General features: G+C 41.7%; 1 protein-coding gene across 1 annotated transcript in view; it reads right to left on the bottom strand.

Annotated features, from left to right (window-relative positions):
- The window catches only part of ANO2 (anoctamin 2), a 297002-nt gene that overhangs the window by 162519 nt on the left and 111613 nt on the right, over nucleotides 1-22870 (bottom strand). Inside the window, 2 exon segments of the mRNA XM_034784822.1 lie at nucleotides 2680-2840; nucleotides 7280-7414. Of these exon segments, the coding sequence (XP_034640713.1) occupies nucleotides 2680-2840; nucleotides 7280-7414 (296 nt within the window).

Here is a 22870-nt window from a genome sequence, read left to right as displayed (position 1 = left end):
TAATAATGCAGTACAATATGCTGTTAGCCTTCTTGGCAACAAGGGCACACTGTTGACTCATATCCAGCTTCTTTTCCACTGTAATCTCCAGATCCTTTTCTGGAGAACTGCCGCTTAGCCAGTCAGTCTCCAGCCTGTAGCAGTGCATGGGATTCTTCTGTTCCTCAGTATAGGACTCTGCACTTGTCCTTGTTGAACCTCATCAGATTTCTTTTGGCCCAATCCTCCAATTTGTCTAGGTCACTCTGGACCCTATCCCTACCCTCCAGCATATTTACCTCCCCCCACCCAGCTTAGTGTCATCTGCAAACTTGCTAAGGGTGAAATCCATCCAGATCATTAATGAAGATGTTGAACAAAACCGGCCCCAGGACCAACCCCCTGGGACACTTCGCTTGATACCAGCTGCCAACTAGACATCGAGCCATTGATCACTACCCATTGAGCTCAATGATATAGCCAGCTTTCTATCCACTTTATAGTCCACTCTCCCAATCCATACTTTAACTTGCTGGCAAGAATACTGTGGGAGACGGTATCAAAAGCTTTGCTAAAGTCAAGATATATCACATCCACCACTTTCCCCATATCCACAGAGCCAGTTTTATCTCATCATAGAAGGCAATCAAGTTGGTCAGGCATGACTTGCTCTTGGTGAATCCATATTGACTGTTCCTGATCAATTTCCTCTCCTCCAAGTGCTTCAAAATGGATTCCTTGAGGACCTGCTCCATGATTATTCTATCTATCGGGTTAATATGGCTGCTTGGCCAAAGTTCTACACTCAGTCTGAGGCTTTCCTGATGCGTTTCACATTTCAGTTTACAGCGGTGCCCTCCAGAGACTGTTTTAAAAGACCACCACACCTGTAGCTTTCATAATAAATAAGATCACTAGTGAGTGACTTTGCAGCAAGGTAAGCAAAATACAATGCATGCAGTTGCCAGGACCTGGGAGAAGCCAACAGCAACACAAGTAAGGAAGAGGTGTAAAATATTAATTAGTGTCTATGATGCGCTTTGAGATCCTTGGATAGGCAGAGAATTTTTGTTGTTATGGACAAATCTAGTGTGTACACAGTGGTTGTCACATGATATTTGGGGGGAAATCATGGATGAGTCCCATAAAGTTTTGACAGAGTCATGGAGAAGACTGTCCCACATGGAATCCGCTCTGCGCTTAAATGAATCCCATTCCATGTGGAAGGAGACATTTGACAACCTGCCCAGTACTGTCTCCCAAGCCTTGTGGAACCTGCTCTCCATGCAAACCCCACAGAGGAAAGATGTGAAGACAGAGCAGACTGGGAGCAGTATTAGGCAGGCTGGGGGCATGGGCAGAGGGACTCCTGGGCTATATGTATTTATATACATATATTATATACAAAAGACACACAGCCCATGGCTCCCTCTACCCATTTTTATATACACCCAGGCCCCACCCCAGTGATCATAGAGGCTGCCACAGTCAGAGGGAATCCCTGGTAACACAGCTAGCTCCAGTCCTTGGTCAGTGTGACGATATGAGGGTTCTGTCTCTACCACTTCTGAATTTTAGATAATTTTATGAAAAACTGTATCATGCATACTGTGTCATGGAAAGCCTATATGGATGTGGATCTGACCTGAATTAGCAGGGTTGTGTTAGGTCTCTGCAGGGACAGACACCAGTAAATGAGCAGCACTCAATGATCATCTTTTCAAAGTAAGACACCTTAGGACAGTAGGTTTGTTCTATCTGGGAGAATATAATAAATAAAATAATAATAATAATGGAGATATCCCATCTCCTAGAACTGGAAGGGACCTTGAAAGGTCATCGAGTCCAGCCCCCTGCCTTCACTAGCAGGACCAAGTACTGATTTTGCCCCAGATTCCCAAGTGGCCCCCTCAAGGATTGAACTCACAACCCTGGGTTTAGCAGGCCAATGCTCAAACCACTGAGCTATCCCTCCTCCCCTTGCCTGAAGGGAAAGGAGGTTGAGAGTAATGGAAAATTACAAAAAGGCAGAACAAAAGAAGCAGGTGGCCCCAGCAGGAGTCTATAAAGGGCCTCACGGGTGGTGGCGGGGGGAGAACTGGAGGAAAGAGCCATTTTGCACCAGACTAAGATGAGGGAGGCTGCTGCAGGGGCAGGAAGGCAAGGAGCAAAGGACCACTGAGAGAGTTCAACTGTAAACCAGAAGCTTCACACCTTTGGGGTGGAATTCTATGAAAGGGGTGTGTTTAAATACTGGGGAGTCTAAAGGGTCAGCACTGTATCCAGAGGGGTTAGGTGGCTGGACAGCAAGTTCCGACATTCAGAAAGGGTTGCCAGATAGGACATCTGCACGCTGAGAGTATGCCTAGGGCCTCCAAGATTGGGGTAGTGACTGGACTCTGTTCAGGCTCCTACAGCTTAAAACACCACTGGGAATTGAGAGCACAGAAGCTTGGATTCCTCTCACCGCAATCCTAGTGGGTGGCCAGGAAGAGGAGGGAATCCAGTCCTCAGCAAAAGCCAGCACCTATTAGGCTTTGGGGGCTTGCTAGCTCCATAAGGCATATGCAGTACATTTAATTCCTTAATGCCCTAAGCATAATAAAATATTAATGCTCGACTACTGTACCATCACAGTTTTCCTTTCTGTTATGAGTCCAAAGATCTAATAACATTGCTAACATTCAAAACCATACTCACCCCAGAGAGCCATGAAAACGGAGAAGAAGACTGTTGCAGGGTTGTCAAACAAGTGGCTAGCGCGTGCTGTAGCACATGCAGTGCTGAGGTTCCAGTAGTCACAAGACTTGTCACAAAGAGGGCACATGGTGAACGCTTTCTCTTGGTCACACATCTCTTTACTATAAATAACAAATGCAAAGATGTCAGAATGTATTTCTAATGAAAAGATGAAGCATCTGTGTTTTGTACTGTAGTGCATTCAGCCATTCACAGCGACTGCATGTTGTTACACCTTGGAGGCTTAAGCACATGCAGGTACTGTGCTGAAGGAAAACCAATGCAAAATAATAAACCAATCTGATCGTTAGATTTTATTGGAGAAGAATGACTCACTAAAAATGTGTATTAAATATAATTAAAAGAAATCAAAGCGAACACTGACATCCTGAGTCTGATGATCCAATTTGAGACACAGGAAATACAGATCAGCTTCTGAATGCATGAGAAAAAAAAGGGATTAAATTTGCAGTAAGGTAAACTCCATGGGCCAAATTCTGGCTTCCCCTTGATAAAACACAAGTCTCTAACATGGATTAACATCTCAAACAAGAACATGTGCTAAATGCCACGTTAATCTGTGCATGAATCTTGGCCAGAATTATGCGGAATATTTGGCTATGTGCAAATAAGAGGAAATGTGGCTCCACAAATCTGCATAACACCCTATAAAGCTATTAATGTACCCAGGCATTTTAGTTAATCCATTTCACAGATGGAACTGATCGCCTGGCAGCTGTGTGCAAAACATTTTGCAGGATATGTTGGGCCAGATTCTCTGCTGATGTAAATTGGCATACCTCCATTGAAGTCAAGAGACTTACACCAGCTGAGGATCTGGCCAAGGAACAAACATTCCCTCACTTCTGGACGAAACATCCTGATTTCTCCTGGGCTGCACTTTCACTTGCGGAACACTTGGATAAACACTGGGTATTTTCCCAATGTAAGCTTTTAATGCTTCTCTGTAGCATCTTCTGCGACAACATTTTGGCCAAGATTTTCTAAAGTTACTAGTTAATTTGGGTACCTCCAGAAGGTGGATGCTCAGCAGTTGCAAAAAATCAGGCCCCTTGAAGGTGTTTCAAATTGGGTATCCAAAAATTACAGCACCCAAACAGACTAGTCAGTCAGTTTTGAAAATGTTGGCCAATTCGTCTCATCTCTCCAGACCCAAATGTGCATGCGATGCTCTCCTGTCACAATTTGACTCAATTGTTTATTTTTTCAGAAAGAATGCTAATCTAAATTTCCAAAATATGATGAAATGTACTTTACAACAATTGTAAAGCTCTCCATCCTGGCTCAGGCATTTAAATGCTAAACTGTATGCCCTGTACCTCAGATTACATCATCTGATGTAGTACAAGCAAACGTCCATTCTCACCAAGAGACACCAGAACCGGAGTTACCAAACATTGATTGGCATTTTTACAAACTAATGTGAACATTTTCTAAAGTTTTTAAAATTTCTATTTAAAAAGTTTTTTTTTTTTAAATATGCATTGTTATATACTATATATTTATTCAATTATCTAAGGTCTTTAACTAATCACCACTGTTTTCCTTTAGGTTAAGCCAAAACCTACTGATTTTACTGAATAAGCAGCAGATCTGTATGCAAGATTTTGATGCTCACATGGAGTCCCATTCAGGTCAGTGGTCACATGCTCTACAGTATTCCCTAATTCCTGGTTCCCCAAACTGTTATTTGTTTGGATAGTTTTATCAAAATTTAGCCCAGTGCCGTTTCTACATTTGGAGTCTGCAGTATTCCCTAATTCCTGGTTCCCCAATCTATTGTTTGTTTGTTTGTTTCTGTTGATGTGGCTACGAATAAAGAAAGGTTTTAGTCAATACTAATGCAAATGCTCACTTTTCAGTGAAAAAAAGTGTAAAAGTAGGAATCTTTTGGTAATTTGCTATTTATCAGTTGCTAATAAATAAAGAAGCATTTAAATGGTTAGATAGCTAAAAAAATTGACACTTTTAAAGCATGACCATTGTAAGTCACAATGCTGGATTCTAATATTACCTGTGTGTCTACAGAATTCTCGAGGTATTCCCTACATATACTGAGTTAACCTTATCCTTGGTTTCTACACATAAAATGAAAACCAAAAATTTTGGTTGGAACAAAACTCTTCATGTTTCAGAGCATAAGGCATAGATCTTGCATCGATCAAATTGCAGGATCATGGCCTAACAGAAGAACTTACAAAACTGTTTCACTGATATTAGGTATATGGTAACTTTACATTATTCTGGTTTCTGATTGTTTGCTTTTTGACAAGTATCTGGTATGATTTTCTATCATCATAGAAGTTAGTGATGGAAAATGATTTATTCCTTTAACAGTCAAGACCATCCGTCTGGAAATTATTTCATTTTAATTATGTATAGCTATTTCCAGCCATTACATAGTTAAAATAACACTCTCTTGTTTTGTATTTGAAAAGGCACCAGAGAGTGGGGCAGAACTGTCTTTGCCTTAAGTCTCTCTGCAGTTTTAATGTTAGCATGAGATTTGCTTGAGACGGGCACAGCTGATCTCAATTAAAAGTTCATTCAAATCAGGTTAAAAAATCTAAATCAGAAATGTTATCAATCATCATTTACCAATCATTGATAATTGTCTCGATCTGTTTTTCTGCACAGTAATCATGTTTAAAAACTTGCCAATTTACCTTAGCTAATATAGAAATTACCATACTGGGATCAGACCCAAGGTCCATCAAATCCAGTATCCTATCTCTGATAGTGGCCATTTAATGGTTCTGAGAAAGCTGCAAAAACCCAGCAGTGGTAGTTATGGAACAACCTGCCTGTAGAGACAGTTTCATCCTAACGCTCATTATTTAGAAGTTGCCTTATGCCCTGAAACATGAAGAGTTTTGTTCCTTCCAAAAATTTTGGTTTTCATTTTATGTGTAGAAACCAAGGATAAGGTTAATTCAGTATGTGTAGGGAATACCTCGAGAATTCTGCAGACACAGAGGTAATATTAGAATCCAGCATTGTGACTTACAATGGTCATGCTTAAAAAGTGTTAATTTCTTTAGCTAACTACCTAACCATTTTGATGCTTCTTTATTTATTAGCAACTGATAAATAGCAAATTACCAAAAGATTCCTATTTTTACATTTTTTTCACTAAGAAGTGAGTATTTGCATCAGTATTGACTAAAACATTTCTTTATTCATAGACACATCAACAGAAAACAAACAAACAAACAAACAATAGTTTGGAGAACCAGGAATTAGGGAATACTGCAGACTCCAAATGTAAAAAAGGCACTGGGCTAATTTTTGATCAAAACTACAGAGGATTAAGAAAATGAAATGAAGACCTTTGAAGACAATGGCAATGCTTCCCTTCCATTCACTTCAATGAGCTTTGCACTACAACCTAATCTTGGAAATAAGGAAAGCAGGACTTTGCTTATGTTTATAAACACACTCAATCTGATCAAACTGTCATTATACTAATTTTTATATTCATCAACTCTGCTATGTTTAAATAGGGCTAGTCAAAAAATGAAAAACTAGCTTTACAAAACATTTTCTCATTAAGAAGTTGGTGTTTTTGCTTCAGAAGGTTTGAAATGGATCCATTTTTATTTATTTGAAATGTCCCAGTTTTTTCCACTATTCTTTTTTATTGGAAATGTTATTTTTTTCACTTATTGAAAACCTTCAGTGTATGAAAAAAATGATAGATAAGGTTTTTGAGAATGTCTTCAATTTTTTTTAATATCTGCAAGGAAAAAACAATATTTAATGGAAAACCGAATTTTTTAACAATATCAAAACATTTTTGCAATTTTTTGTGGGGGGTTAAATACATTTTTAATAGAAAAACTTTTTGTTTTAAACATTTTGACCAGCTCTAATTTTAATTTTTCAAACCATTTATGTAAACAGATTTTATATTGTATTTGAACAGCACCACTTATTCCAAAGACATCATTGTTTGCAATATACCAAGTTGCAGAATTCTAGATATACAATTGTTATATCTGGAAATCTGTACTAACACAGCTGCAGTTATTTCATTGTGATCCTACATACAAGTAAGAACACTGAAATAATCTTATTCAGATCAATAAATGTACTCACATGTTTTAGGAGAATGCAATAAACTTACTGAATGTCCTTATTTCAATGACTGCACCTTTGGAGACCCAAATAAACACATTCTATTGCATTGTATTCAAATATTACACATATGCAAATGCACACATATTGTGTAAGTGTGACATTAGAATGAATTACAGTGGAATATGACCATGTGTTTATTTGGCTATTGAAATAAATATGCTCAGTAAGTTTATTGCATTCTTGTAAACACACAAAGGAATTTATTTGGTTTGAATAAGATTATTTCATGTGTGTAGGATCCTAGTGAAATAAATGCAACTGTATTATACAGATTTGTTTGTTAATACTATACAAATGTTCCTCAAACATATTAAAAGTAATTGCAGTTACTGAGGATTAAGTCCAATAACATAATGTTTTAAGTATTGAGTAACAAAATACTGTTCATAGACAAGCTTACCTAGGAATGTCACTTTCCATGGTTATACATCCATAAAGAAACACTATAATCCCAACTACTGACGATGGAATAAGGAATTCTGTATATAAACCCAACCACGCAAAATATAGTCCTATTTTTTCTCCAAAATACTTCCTGAAAAAGAAAAGAAAGAAATATATTTTAAGGGTGTCATCTTCAGTATCATTTACGAATGTGTTTCAAAAATCCCTGCAACTGATATTCAGAAATTATAAGAGATGTGTGATGAAATCCTGGCCCTATTGAAGTCAATGGGAGTTTTGTCAGGCCAGGATTTCATTCATGGTCCTAGCATCAGGTGTGAATAAGTGCCCACTTCTGCAATGATTACCCACACTAATAGTCTTTACTTACCTCAGCAGTCCCAGTATCTTGAATGAGTAAGGGCTGTAGGATTAGGCCCTATGTGAATAGGCTAATACATCAGAGAGTAACAGAGGGTCCTGTGGCACCTTTAAGACTAACAGAAGTATTGGGAGCATAAGCTTTCGTGGGTAAGAACCTCACTTCTTCAGATGCAAGTAATGGAAATCTCCAGAGGCAGGTATAAATCAGTATGGAGATAACGAGGTTAGTTCAGTCAGGGAGGGTGAGGTGCTCTGCTAGCAGTTGAGGTGTGAACACCAAGGGAGGAGAAACTGCTTCTGTGGTTGGAAAGCCATTCACAGTCTTTGTTTAATCCTGATCTGATGGTGTCAAATTTGCAAATGAACTGGAGCTCAGCAGTTTCTCTTCGGAGTCTGGTCCTGAAGTTTTTTTGCTGTAAGATGGCTACCTTTACATCTGCTATTGTGTGGCCAGGGAGGTTGAAGTGTTCTCCTAGAGGTTTTTGTATATTGCCATTCCTGATATCTACTTGTGTCCACTTATCCTCTTGCGCAGTGACTGTCCAGTTTGGCCAATGTACATAGCAGAGGGGCATCGCCGGCATATATAACATTGGTGGACGTGCAGGTGAACGAGCCGGTGATGTTGTAGCTGATGTGGTTAGGTCCTGTGATGGTGTTGCTGGTGTAGATATGTGGGCAGAATTGGCATCAAGGTCTGTTGCATGGGTTGGTTCCTGAGTTAGAGTTGTTATGGTGCGGTGCGTGGTTGCTGGTGAGAATATGCTTAAGGTTGGCGGGTTGTCTGTGGGTGAGGACTGGCCTGCCTCCCAAGGACTGTGAAAGTGAGGGATCATTGTCCAGGATGGGTTGTAGATCACTGATGATGCGTTGGAGAGGTTTAAGCTGAGGACTGTAGGTGATGGCCACTGGAGTTCTGTTGGTTTCTTTTTTGGGCCTGTCTTGTAGCAGGAAGCTTCTGGGTACACGTCTGGCTCTGTTGATTTGTTTCTTTATTTCCTTGTGTGGGTATCGTAGTTTTGAGAATGCTTGGTGAAGATCTTGTAGGTGTTGGTCTCTGTTCGAGGGGTTGGAGCAGATGCGATTGTACCTCGGTGCTCGGCTGTAGACGATGGACCGTGCGGTGTGATCGGGGTGGAAGCTGGAGGCATGAAGGTAGGCGCAGCGGTCGGTGGGTTTTCGGTATAGGGTGGTGTTAACGTGGCCATCGCTTATTTGTACGGTGGTGTCTAGGAAGTGGACCTCCTGTGTAGATTGGTCCAGGCTGAGGTTGATGGTGGGGTGGAAGCTGTTGAAATCATGGCGGAATTCTTCCAGGGTCTCCTTCCCATGGGTCCAGATGATGAAGATGTCATCAATGTAGCGTAGGTAGAGAAGGGGCATGAGTGGACGAGAGCTGAGGAAGCGTTGTTCCAGGTCAGCCATAAAAATGTTGGCATATTCTGGGGCCATGTGGGTGCCCATAGCGATGCACCTCACCCTCCCTGATTGAACTAACCTTGTTATCTCCATACTGATTTATACCTGCCTCTGGAGATTTCCATTACTTGCATCTGAAGAAGTGAGGTTCTTACGAAAGCTTATGCTCCCAATACTTCTGTTAGTCTTAAAGGTGCCACAGGACCCTCTGTTGCTTTTTACAGATTCAGACTAACACGGCTACTCCTCTGATACTTGACATCAGAGAGTGTATTTTCAGACTAACAATTTTTAACATGAAAGCAGGACTTTGGAGCACACCTATCATTGGCCATTCAGGTGGAATAAATATCTGACACACTAATCTGCCTTTACAGGGGGTATGCAAAAGTATACAGTTAATTGTAGGTAGTGATAAATACTTATTAGTATTCAGCCCAATTTCCTCATGAATCAAACACAACAGGATGTATACCCAGCTCTGATGAAATTTACTGATCATTCCAAAGCACTGTCAGGAGTGATTATAAATATAGTAGAATACTGAGAGTTTCCAGGGAACTTTGAGAAATCAGGGGAGGAGTAGGGAGAAAGACAATATGATGAGATTTAATTAAGATTTTTAAAAACAGTGTGCTGAGAAATATCTCACAAGCCAAAAAACAAAATAAGAGACTGTTGGATAGAAAAGAGTAGTGCAAAAGAGGGTTCTGGGAAAGATATTGCACATTACATGAATTAAATGCAAGCTCTACGGGTAGTGGTACAAAAAAGCAAATGTAACACTAAGAGGTAGCATAAGGATATCACATCTAACAAAAGAAAGGCAACAAATGCTCTCTATAAAGCCTGAGCACAGGCATGCTTTTGGCTTGATTCTGATCTCATTTACATTAGATGAGTTTTATCCTGATGTAATTCCACTTATTTTGTTTAGATTGTTCCTAATTTATAGTGCTCTAAACAATATCAAATGCAGGGCCTTGGACTTCTCAGCACACTGAGCACTGATAATTTAGTAGCTTATTCTGTTCCTATTGAAGTTAATGGCAAAACTCCACTTGAGCTCAATGACAGTAGGATCGAGCTTTTAGGAAGGGTAACTGCAATCATAAAAGAATTGTAGGGTATGACCAATAAAGACACATTAAGGTAACACATATATAACATCAATAGCCTAGAAAAATACATCAGAAGGGAATATGATAACTGAAAATATGCTTGAGTGATAATGACATCAAAGCACGAGCAAATACGTAAGGAAATTAGGAATGGAAAACAAAAACTAATTACCTGAAATGAAAGAAAAGTACATTTAATTGAGGTATAGAATTAGTTAAAACAAATATCTATGTGAGGTAATTTAAGGAGGAGTGGAATGGTTTTGATGTTCATGATTGGACCTAATATCTAAATGTTAGGGCCAATTATTATTAGACAGGAAAAGCTTTTTATTGATCCAAAACAGAAAGTGTATGACTACAGTGATATATGAAGTACCACAGCTAGTTACTGTTCTCAGTATTGGGAAATACTATAACATCCGAGATATGACAGAGCAGATATTTATTAATTTATAAATTGTGTTTGGGATTGTTTAATTTTAAAAATAAAACAAAAAACATTGTTTTACTCTTACAGATTCCAAATACTGTATCGGCCTACAATCCATCATTTGTGATTTTCAATATGATCCTGCACACCCTTTGTCAAGAACATGGGAAGTATCTGAATTGATTTTATGAATGTGACGTGTACTTCTGTGGGTTTGGTAGTCCTTTGGTTGCTTCCTAAAGGAAAACTAAGGGTTAAGTCAGTCTTAGGTGTATTTTGATTGCAGGAACCAAAGTCAATGGCTGTAGATGGACCCAATCACTGATACTTAAATGACAATACAGGTGTCAATTCCCATTGGAAATTAGACATTTAAATACCTTTGAGGATATGGCCTTGGAAACTGTTAAAAGAGCAGCGCTGATGCGCAGAGGGGGAGAGGGAGGGTCTGCAAAGAAGCAACCTATAACCCAGTCCCCAGAAGTGGGAAGGTTCCAGGGGTAAGTCAAGCCTATCTAAGGTTATGTCTACACTGGAGACCTTACAGCAGCACAGTTGTACCACTGCAGCTGCGCCGCTGTAAGGTTTCCGGTGTAGGCGCTCTATGACAATAGGAGAGAATTCTCTCTTCGGCATAATTAAACTACCCCCAATGAGCAGCGGTAGCTGTGTCAGTGGAAGAGCGTCTCCCGCCGACATAGTGCTGCCCACACTGGCGCTTCTGAGGGTGAAACTTATGTTGGTTGGGGGCGTGTGTTTTTTTCATACCCCGACCAAAAAAAGTGCTAGTGTAGACATAGCCTAAGTCTTGACTCTTGAGAGAAATGCTAAGATTTAGGTAAGAATACTGTGCATGAAGACCTTTGTTGTTTTAATCCTTTCCTCTCTGATTGTCATGTTCCTATGAATGAATAAACAATATTTTGTTTTGAATAATAATATAATTAATGGAGATATCCTATCTCCTAGAACTGGAAGGGATGTTGAAAGGTCATTGAGTTGAGTCCAGTCCCCTGCCTTCACTAGCAGGACCAAGTACTGATTTTGCCCCAGATCCCCAAGTAGACCCCTCAAGGACTGAACTCACAACCCTGGATTTAGCAGGCCAATGCTCAAACCACTGAGCTAGCCCTCCCCCTTACTAAAGAAAGACTATTTTCATATTGATCAGAACTCCAGAAGGGAAGGCAATAGCAGTGGGCAAACGCAGTTGGAGGAACTGTTGAGGAAACATGGGTGGTAAATAGGGGTGAGTTAACCTGGAGACCAAGTCTAAGAAGGAGGAGAATTGCAGGATTCCACTCTGAGAAAAGAGCAGCACAGGGCTAGTCACTTGAAAGGGACCCATGGAGAGACTGAGTGAAAGCTCAAAGGTACAACTCGCCCTGAATCATTACAAACATACTCACATGAAAGGAACTTAATTATGCAAGTTAATCCCTTTCACTTCAGTAGGACAAGCTGCATAAATAAGGATTACTTACATGCGTGATTGTTTGTAGGATCCAGCCTCTAACCAGCTTATATGAGTTTACTGGTTAGCATATTATATTTATCCCCCTATAAAATCTACAAACGTTCACACTGCAATTTAGATGGTAAGATCTTTGGGCCAAGGCCATCTTTTTGTTCTGTGTTTGTACAGCTCCTAGCACAATGGGGATCACTGGAATACAAATAAATAAATAAATAATAAGCTATTTACGTGAGAAATATTACTGTAATTGATAGGGCTATTCATTTGCCATAGACTTTGTACATGAATCATGCATTTGGACAGGATTTTGTTTTGGGGTGTATTGAGTAGACTTGCTGTTATTTCTGTATAGTTTTATTAAAATTGTGACTAAGAAAAGTATTTTATATAAAGAGAAAAAATATGAATAAATAATGGGTCCACTCATGGATTTGCCACAAATCTCATATATGGGTCAATATGTAGCTACACTGCCCCGGGGGCAGACTAGGAAGCAAGAAATCACTATAAGGCTTCCGGTTTCCCCCTGCTCTCGGAGGGAATGTACCCTGTGTTGGCTATATACCTGGTGCAGCATACTTCCCACAGGGCACCTGTGCAGATGCTCTGGCAAGCATGATGGGATGGGGGGTAGACTCAGTGCTGCATGTGCTCCTTGCCCCTTCCCCCCCTACATGCATGGGTGATATGTGCAGCTGGCACAACCTTCTAAGGGGGCACCTTCCATCCCATTCTGCCCTGTGCAGACATGCAGGATGGGCCACAATCTGACCTTTAAAAGACCAGAGCGGGTAGCCTTCAATGCTGTGGCTGTTGGCTTGAACACGGCCCATAAAGTGGCAAAGAAGGTATCTGAGCCCAGGCAGTGTCAGAGGAGAGATCATCTGACCAAACGCACTAAGTTCATCAGAGACAAGATTTGCAAAGTCAGTGGCTTGTGAGGCTTTCTTTCTATGGGGTTATTAAAACTTTCCAATGATAAACGTAATCTGAAATTCATAAAGAAAAGGTTGGCTACTCACATCTGTGCCAAGAGAAAGTGAAAAGAGCTCAACAATGTTCTGGCAGCTGGAAGGAAGGCAGCTTCCAAGAAGCAGTGAGCTGCACAATGCTTTGTGACTTAAAATGTTTTCAAAAAGAAAAAAAAATGAAAACGGCTGTGCCCTATAAGAGTACTTGTCCTGTGCTAGTCACCTTGATCTAAGCTCAACAGAGCAGAGGTTGAAATAGTCCAAGGTAGACCGAGGATTGTGCTTTGCTGTATGATGATCTTGCAGGCAAGATGAGAGATTATTTAGTCAACGTAAGAAATGCTGGAGATACACTCCTTCCTTCTATTACAGGCTGAGTGCCCTGAACCCCCACTGAAAATAAAGGTAGCTGAGGGTGCACAATATCTGGCAGGTGGCATCAAGGGCCTGATCCAACACCCACTGCAGTCAAGCTGGTCTCTCGTTGCCTTCAGTAGGAGTCAGTCAGATCACACCCCAAGATCCTCACAGGACTGGGCCCAAACAGAGGACATAACAGAGGCCTCTCAGAGCTCACTGGCACACTCCCATCGGCAGCCAACCAGCGCTCCCTGACAGGGTTGAGGAAGATAGGGTTGTGATCCTGCCTCCTACCCAGGCCCATTGAGGTGGCTACTGACACTAGCACCATGCAATCGCTGGCCTCAGGTGAGCACAAGGACTGCTACTGTAACCACCACAGGGGGAAAGAGGGTACAAATAGGGGAAGGATACTTTCATGTCCACAAAACTCTCAGTCACAATCTGGATTTTAAGCATAATATAGTCAAATTGAACAACTCACATATTCCCAGGACCATCCAGTCAAGCAGTGTTATCACACTTCATGGTTCAGGGTATAAAAGAAAGGGAATGAGGGAAAAAAAGACACCTTCCCCCACCTCTGAACCATTTAGGACCCAGCCAGTCCTTGAGGAGAGATATTTAACTGGGTGGACCTCTGGTCTAATCCTGTCTCTGATTGGCCCATGATGCCAGTCTCCATCGCCTACTTCATACATTTTCAAACAAGCACCTTTGTGCTTCCTCCCATGTTGCTCCTCATGCTTTCATAAACATCCACAGAGCTACCTCCTCCTTCAAACGCCTCCTTTACCAAGATGCCTATAATAAAACCTGACAACGTTTAGGCTGGTACTATGCTGAGATGACTGCCTGTCATGCTGACCAATATTATCTCATTGTTTCCTTGTGCTCCCACCTGTATCAATCTGTTGTCTCTTGTCTTATGCTTACATTGTACATTTTTTGGGGCAGTGACTATTTTGCTCTGTGTTTGTACAGCACCTAGCACAATGGGGTCATGGTTTATGACAAGGATTCCCAGGCACTACCACACACTAACACAATGCATCGATTATACTTGTAAATGTCTGACTTCATACAAAAATACATCAAGGCTTTTTTTTTAAATTAACTTAGTATACTAAGTTCTTTCTAAAGCTAAGCATTTGTAACTATACTCACTAAACTAACATTGCAGATTATAAAGAGAACCACATTTTAAGATGTACCTGATTTTAAGAATAAGTACTGGCTAGAAGTATGTGTGCTGGATGGTGGTGGTAGGATGTGTGTGTTGAGGGATGTTTACAGGTGACCTCATGTAAATACCAACAGCCTGGACTCTTCTCTCACTTACACTGGTGTAAAAACAGTGTCACTCCATTGACTGTAATGGGAGTGCTCTTGATTTACTCTGTTGTAGAGCAAGAGGAGAAACAGACTGAGTTTTGTTATATCACATCTTTATCTTGGCATAATTTATACCTAGTTCATATATATCCAGAAACAGCTAAGGGCCAAATCCCCCCATTTGCCATACACAGGCACAGGTTGGTCGGGAGAGGTTGAAAGAAGCAGATCATGATTCATGTGTAACATATAAAAGGGTACCGAGAGGTAAGCCCACCTTCTGCAGTGGGGTGTTCTTTATAGCCATCAAAGCTGTCGTCATTAGAAGAGAAGTGTCTCTCTCACATACATAAATGCAGCTAGTACATCTGCTCCCATCGGCCGCCATCAGTAGCTGACTTGGCTAAGGAACTCACACTGTTCTTGATGAAAGAAGCAGTTAACACACTCCACACTGTGCTGGCTTGAGCTGAAACATTGTGCCTTGCACTTAGGAAGCTGTTTCAAATGCTGGTGGAATGGCCACTGACCAACCATTGACCTCCTGTGCAAGAGTCATGACTCTAATGAAGAAGTGAGCCTAAACACCTGATCCTGAGAGAAACAAAGCATCAACAGTTCCCACAGAAGCTGAATAGAAGGTGCAGATTCTCAGCACCTCTGAGGAACCAAGCCCTAAGTAAACAAAACAAGAGAAGAAACTGCAGAAAGTGTATCGACTGTCATGGTAAATTTACTACAAAAAGTATTGTGAAGGCTGCATTCAAAATGTTTATTCAGTTCCCATATATTTGAACCAGACGTCTGTGATGCACTTCTGTCTATTATGTTGGTTTGGCAACAAGACAGAGAATAACTGGTAATTAAATACCAAAGATGCATGTTGCTCATAATGCTTTGTTGCCAAGTTATGCAACTTATAAATAGATTAGATTTGAAGAAGAAAAAAATGGCTCATAACCGTGCACAACCAAGTGTGGGCTACGTGGAATGCGAATAAAGTAGAGTGATGTGTGACATGTTTGGGAAAGAATTTCCTAGTGTTTTAGGAGCAAAGTTAAAAAGACAAAGAAAAGACACAGTAACCACTGAGTCACCTAGCTGGGAAGACTATTCAATTTTTTCATTGCTGTGTCCTATTCTAGCCCATCTGTTGTTTCACATCTTTCTCTCTGCGTCTGACGAAGTGGGTATTAACCCATGAAAGCTTATGCTCCAATACATCTGTTAGTCTATAACAGGGGTCTCAAACTCAAATGACCACAAGGGCCACATGAGGACTAGTACATTGGCCGAGGGCCGCATTACTGACACCTCTCCCCGCCACCCTTGGCCCCGCCCCCACTCCACCCCTTCCATGAGGCCCTGCCCCCATTCCAACCCCTTCCCTGAAATCCCCACCCCAACTCTGCCCTCTTCCTGCCCCCAGGGAGGGCAGCAGGGGTGTGGTGGGGGCTCAGGGCAGGGAGTTGGGGTGTGGGGTGCAGGAGGGGTGTGGGGTACAGCAGGGGGTTGGGCTACAGGAGGAGTTCGGGGGGCGGGCTCCGGCCCAACATGCACTGGAGGCAGGGCAGGCCACCTGCCTGCCTGTCCCCGCACTGCTCCAGGAAGTGGCTGGAGGAGGGAGGGAGGGAGGAGGGGCACAGGGGTCTGTCTGTGTGTTGCTGTTGCTTCAGGCACCACCCCCAGCAGCTCCCATTGACCGGGAACGGGGAACTGCGGCCAATGGGAGCTGCTGGGGGTGCTGCCTGAAGCAAGAGCAACACACAGAGCCCTGTTCCCCCCTTTCCCCACGTTCCGGCCACTTCCCAGAGCGGCAGGAGGCAGGGCAGGCAGAGAGCCTGCCCTTCCCCTGGTGCGCGTTGGGCTGGAGTCGCTCTAGGTAAATGCTGGGGGGGGGGGCCGCGAGGAGTTCGCGGGCCACAGAAAACAGTTTGAGACAACCCTGGTCTATAAGGTGCCACAGGACTCTGTTGCTTTTCACAGGTCCAGACTAACATGGCTACTCCTCTGATACTTGACATCTTTCTCCCTGTCTCTCTCAGACATTCATATTTGCAATGTTAGTCCTCCCAGTCATACAACTGCCTACTGAATGAAAATCACCCTTGTGCAGATGCCTAGTGCAAGTCCCATGCCCCACGCAATCCCTCAAAATAAGTCTATTTTAATAGGGTGTTGATAAAATTTTCACATATGTGCCTACTGGGAAAAGGATAAACAGTTCACTCAGAGATAAATCCTGCCTGCGGTTATACCAAGGAAAACTCAGAGTAACTGCATAGATTTCACTGGAGTTATTTCAGATTTACAGCCATGTAAATGAGAGCAGAATTAAGCTTGTTGGATATGGAGGTTATTTTTCATGTTCTGCTGTTACAACATGTGTGAGAAAGACTCCTTTTCATTACAGCATTGTTAAAATAACAATATTTTCCCCTGTGATGAAATACCAGCTTCAAAGTGCTTGCGCCCAACATGAATGAGCGATTCCTCATAATGCTCCTGTGTGATTTGCTACAGATTGCACAGCAAGTCAGAGTCAGGAACAGAACCCAGCTCTTCTGACTCCAGAAAGTACAGTAACAATCCAGTCCAGTCAACTCACCCCACCTACATGTACTACCAAATGAGGCCATCTGGGAGCCTGCAAAGGCTCCTGGAAAAGAGTAACCCCCTTCAGAACAATCAGTCAAGAGACTAGAAAGGAATTGTACGGAAGTGACAAGAGGAGGATGAAAACAACCCTGGGATCTCAGCTAAATACTAACAAACTCTGTGTGAGGCAGGAAAGGAGAAGCATATTAGAAGGGCAAGTACAAGCAGCCCATTAGTGCTGTGAACAAAAGAGTTCCTCTGTCCATAGTAAAAGCACAAAAATGATTCCTAAGCAAGTGGGCTCAGCAGCTGGGTACACAGGAGGGGCAGGGAGGGTGTGCAAACATTTCCTTCTCTAGTAGCTTGTTGTGTCCCTGGATTCAAATACCAAATAGTGTAAAGAGGTTGAGTGCAGTGTAGCATGTAGCCAAACCAGGCCCTGACTCTCTCAAAATCCAGCCCAAGTTCACAAGCTTTGATGTACCTTTCCATTAATCTGGCACCCTAGCACGTTTGTAACTACACCCAATCCCTGAAGGTTGTCTCTAACTTGCATCTAGGTGCCCATGCCCACAGGCTACCACTTGCCCACCCTGAAACACCATCTGTGCGGTGGGCTTTGCACGGAAGAGGGCTCAGATCTAGCAGAGCCAGTTTTGTGCCTGATACAGGCCTCCTGCACCAGGTGTATTCCCAGGAGGGGCTGTTCAGGTGCTTTGCAGCCCTTTTGCACCAGAGAATTCACTACCCCTACCCACAGGACAACCACCAATCTGACCCCTTTTACTTGTAACTAGAATTGATCAAAATGCAGAAAGAAAAGAACATAAGTGCTGAAACTAGGGGTGCTGGGGGTGCTACCGCACCCCCTGGCTTGAAGTGGATTCCATCATATGCAGCGTTTAGTTTGGTTCAATGGCTCTCAGCACCCCCACTATACAAAGTGTTCCAGCTCCCCTGCAGAAGAGCCACTTAAGAGAGCTTCCTTAGTTAAGGATTTGTTTGAAACCTGTCATACTTGTTGTCTCTGCCTTTGAAATCAGAGGCTTGTAGTTTAACTGGAGACATTCAAGGATCAGCCCAATCTGTGCTTAAATTGCCACCAGCAGTGGAATAAACTTCCTCCGAAGCTAAGTCCTAAAATGGATTTATGCTGCTTTATCTCCCCAGTCCCTTGGTTGTGTTGCAAAAGTAACTAATATTTAAAACTTAATAATAAGGAAATATTGACGGGGAGAAAGTGTCCAGTTCACAGACCCTCACATTAATTAAATGTACGGAACACAGGAAAAATTGCAACGGAGTAAAAAAAATGCAGAGTTTCAGTGTTACAAAATAAACCATGGATGGAAACTAAAGAAATAGACTGATGGTAGAACAATGGCACCTTTTCATTTGTAGAGATAATAATCTTTCCCTACTGCATAGAAGCACTGTGAATAAAAGTTAATTATTGTTTGTGAATTGAATAGTTTACAGTGGTAAAAGAAGATCATACAAATAGCTACTAGATACAACATGAATGTAGTGTACAGTGACATAGAGATGATAAAGTGGCCACACAAAATAATAGTGATATTTACACTTTGATATTTTTAAAGGAAATAAATCCCTGATCACGTTAGATTATCAATTTGCAGATTGGCCTGTGAAGCTCTGCACACCTCCCAGGCTATGCAGTCATGAAGGATCCATCCTCTATTTCTATCAAGATATTTTCCTATTGGTAGCAGCCATGCAATGTCAGAGCTGTCTGAAGCCAGTGATGGGGCACTCAGAGTAGCACCTGACATCCTAACATCCAGAAATTTCTCTAGCTCCCCCTTTCCTACTCTTCCTCTGCTAGAGGTGGGACAGCTAAATCTTAGTTTGCAAACAGATCAAAAACCAACAGCCAGGTTGGAAAAGATTCTTACCTACTGAGCCTATGAAGGTTGCCTAGGGGGGGAGAAACTACTTCACCTTTCGGTTACAGTAATTCTCATTTCCCCAGCTAAGGAAGCCCTGTATAAGGAGTATAAGAAGTTTGATGAGTTTCCTTCTCCTCCTACACTCAGCTGTACAGTCCCCTACAACAGAGCCTTATTTTTCCTTCTTTTTAGTATTTTATAGTGAACAAGCCTTTCCTTTGGACTGGGAACATGCCATGTACCTACTTGCTCTCACATGTCCTGTTAGTTGCTTTTCCTGGCACGCTTTTCCTTCTGCCTCATCGGTGTGCAACGTACGTGGGCTTTGCACACTCACTGAATGAGAGATCAGTGAATGCTGTGCTACTTTGCCACTTACGCCTCTTTTCTGATGCGGCGAACACTCAGCTTTGTACCATCCTTTACATCGGCTAGACCCCCAGAGCCACGTATGAAACCCACGTGCTGATTTCTCTTTCCATAACATTAAGAAAATCTTCACTTTGTCCTGAATTTCAGGAGCCACTTCAAATTCAATATTTATCCTCTTCATATTGTAAATCTTGCTGCAAGTGCACAGTTAGCTCGATGTATCAGTTTCTTTCATAGGACACTGTAAGCAGCATTTGTTGTAAGAGGCATATATTGCCAAACAAGATACCATCTAGTGGCTAACATAGAGATTTGTTGTTCCCCAGAATAAGAAGAATAAAAAAAACTTTAGAAACAGGAAATATTAATGTCTAGCATGATAGGGCTACTCAAAGTTTTACCCAATGTTGCCAAATGTCATAATTTATCAAGTCTCATAATATATGGTGTTTTTTTAAAGCCCCAGCTCCTAGAGTCCTGTGAAAACATGAAAATATCAGCTTTTATTTTTTGTAAAAGTAACTTTCTCGTCCTTGTAGTTTCAGAGAAAAGCTCAAAAATGTGACCTGAATGCACCATAAAGGCTCAAAAACTAGAAGGTAAAGGAAAAGAACCTAAAATTAGCAGGGTTTTTTGTTTGGTTGGTTGTTTTTTTTTTTTAATTAAATCTCATGGGTTTTAAGCAAATCTCATGACTTTTGAAAAGCTGACAGTGGCCATACTGTTTACCGGAGCTGCCTCAATCGTAGCTGTTTCTTCAGTTGCCACAGTTCTGTGATGAAAGTATGACATGACAACAAAATGTACTTACTCAGCAATGCAATACCAGTTTCCTATTAAAGATTCAAGGGCAATCTCTATGGGCCAAATCCCGACCCATTCTTATAAGGGAGTATGGGGTGTGTTACATGGGAGCATGTTGTGCATTAGCATCTTAGTCTATGTGTGCTGAACCCACACTGCACTGATCATATTCCAAAGGAGGGCAAGCCAGAGCAGAGGACAGCACAAGTAGGCAGCAGCCCTGCAATTGCAGTAACATTCATGAAATTGCTGTGGAGAAAGGGGAAGCAATATGGGTCTATGAGGTTTACCATAGAAAATAATTCTTTTAACTTTGCAGTCAGGCGAGCCCAGGGGAATTGCTGGGAATCTGAAGGGTCTTTCCCACATCACACATCTCTCTCCAGCTGGAGAAAAATTCCCTCTGACGGGTCTGTTGTTCTCCACGGTTGACAGTGCCATTTTGGAATGCACTGTAAGGGTTGTTTGGTGCTGTAAAGGTTCCTCCAGAGCTGATAGGCACCTCTCAAATCTGCCTCCTCACTCCCTTGCACAGTTCCAGTGCCTCTTCAACATTATTCCCAAGGATTGCCTGGGGCACATAGTCAGAGGCTAAGGATGGGATTTTCAAAAATAGCTAAGTGATTTGGGAACACAAGTCCCATTGACTGTCAATGGACTTGTGCTACTAAGTCACTTAGACCCAGAGCTGCAAAGGTAGTTAGGGACCTAACTCCCACTTAAATCAATGTGAGTTAGGTGCCTAAATCCTTCTGAGGATCTGAGCTTGGTTGCTTTTGAAAAATCACACCCAAGGAGTACAAACTGTTGATGGTACTGAGGGCACCCTTCTGCATAGGAAAAATGCCTATCAGTAAGCAGAGGTCTGCTTTTATCTCACCACTGAAACATAGGCCAATAGCTTTCAAATTCCATCTGGCCTGCAAGGTGAACCCCAATAAATGACACTGAGTTTCTGCAAAGAAAAACAGAAAACCACTTCCTACAGGACAGGTGGAACTCTGGAAATAAATGATTGTATGTAAAAGTTTGCTGTTTTATCTCACTCCAGAGCCAAGTGCCTGTGCCCAGGTGAATACATGAGGCCAAGTGCCGCATGGACTTACACATCATGTGCAAATCCCTCTGGATATCAAAGCAATGCAAAATTTAGCCCTATGGCTAGAAGCTCTAGAGAAGGAGAGCTCTGCATTGGGAAAAAAGTGGTGAAAGGGAGAAAGAAGAGAATGTTGCCATAGAAACCTTCATTTGCATAGTCTAGTTTCTCTATTCCTCTGGTGACACTTTGGAAGTCAGCATAACTAAACATGGGGGTAGTGATCTCTGAGAGAGGCTTGAGAGGGGAAAAAGCTCTTACTTTGTGGTAAAGAGATAATTTCCAAGTAGCTATACTGCTCAAGAAGCCTAAGTATAGCTGGGTGAATTTTTTCAGATGAATATTTTATTCACCAAAAGATGCAATTTCAGCAGTCCTGAAACTATTTGCAAATTTGGCCAGATTTGTTTTGAGTGGGAAAAACTTTTTCTAGGCCAGCAAAAATGTATTAAAAATACAGTTGTTTTCTAAGTGGAGATATAGCCTAAGGTCCACGGACAGACTAGAATGGCTCTTAATAGCCGATTACTCCCAATTTCCCTGCTCAAAAATGCAAATTTTCCTTTTTAATTAAAAAAAGAAGACGACAACATATATGAAAGACAAAATATGAATTCTGGTGCCTAAATTTAAGCACCCAAGTCTGAACATTTTGCCCCAATACCTAAATAAGAAAATGAGATCTGTAAAGTGCTTGTATCCTAGAGCTAGGATTCAATTCAATTAGGATTTGTGTTTAGATTGTCTGTTATTTCATATGTATACATGTACCCAGAGATTGGGTGTTGCTCACATTTTACAAATTCAGTTTCAGGTATATCTGTATTGTGCATTCCCTTAAAGCCCTTTCACGGAAACAAAGCTGTTGCAGATTAGAAATGTGTAACATCTACCCTGTTCTCTTTCACTGAACCCCTCTGTTCATTGATTTACAATAAACTGCATTTTCACTGTCCCCCAAGGGTGTGCACAAGGCCAGAGCAGAATGCTTTCACTGATTGTAATACAGAAGTGAATGGACCTGTAAGTTAATGTTTCAATGGTCCACTTTATTTCTTTTTCCTTTCAGAAAATGAAAATGTTCTACATAAGCCAAGTTCAATGACTGGTTATGCAATTAGCTATCTCCCAGGACATTTGACCTCAAAAATGGACCTGGCCTGTGCCAAGAATGAGTGTAGCAAAAATGCAATCCCTAGCATTGGTTCCAGCTACAAGTATGCATCACTTGGAAACTGGGAGCATTCCAAGGGCTAAAAGTGAGTTAACTGGAGGATAGAGGTGTTTCATGTTCATCGCATATCATATTAATCCAGCAGTTGAAGAG

Source organism: Trachemys scripta, chromosome 1, assembly GCF_013100865.1.
Source record: "Trachemys scripta elegans isolate TJP31775 chromosome 1, CAS_Tse_1.0, whole genome shotgun sequence".
Classification (NCBI taxonomy): domain Eukaryota; kingdom Metazoa; phylum Chordata; order Testudines; family Emydidae; genus Trachemys; species Trachemys scripta.
Note: the sequence above shows the minus strand (reverse complement) of the source record. Positions and strands in the feature narration are given on the sequence as shown.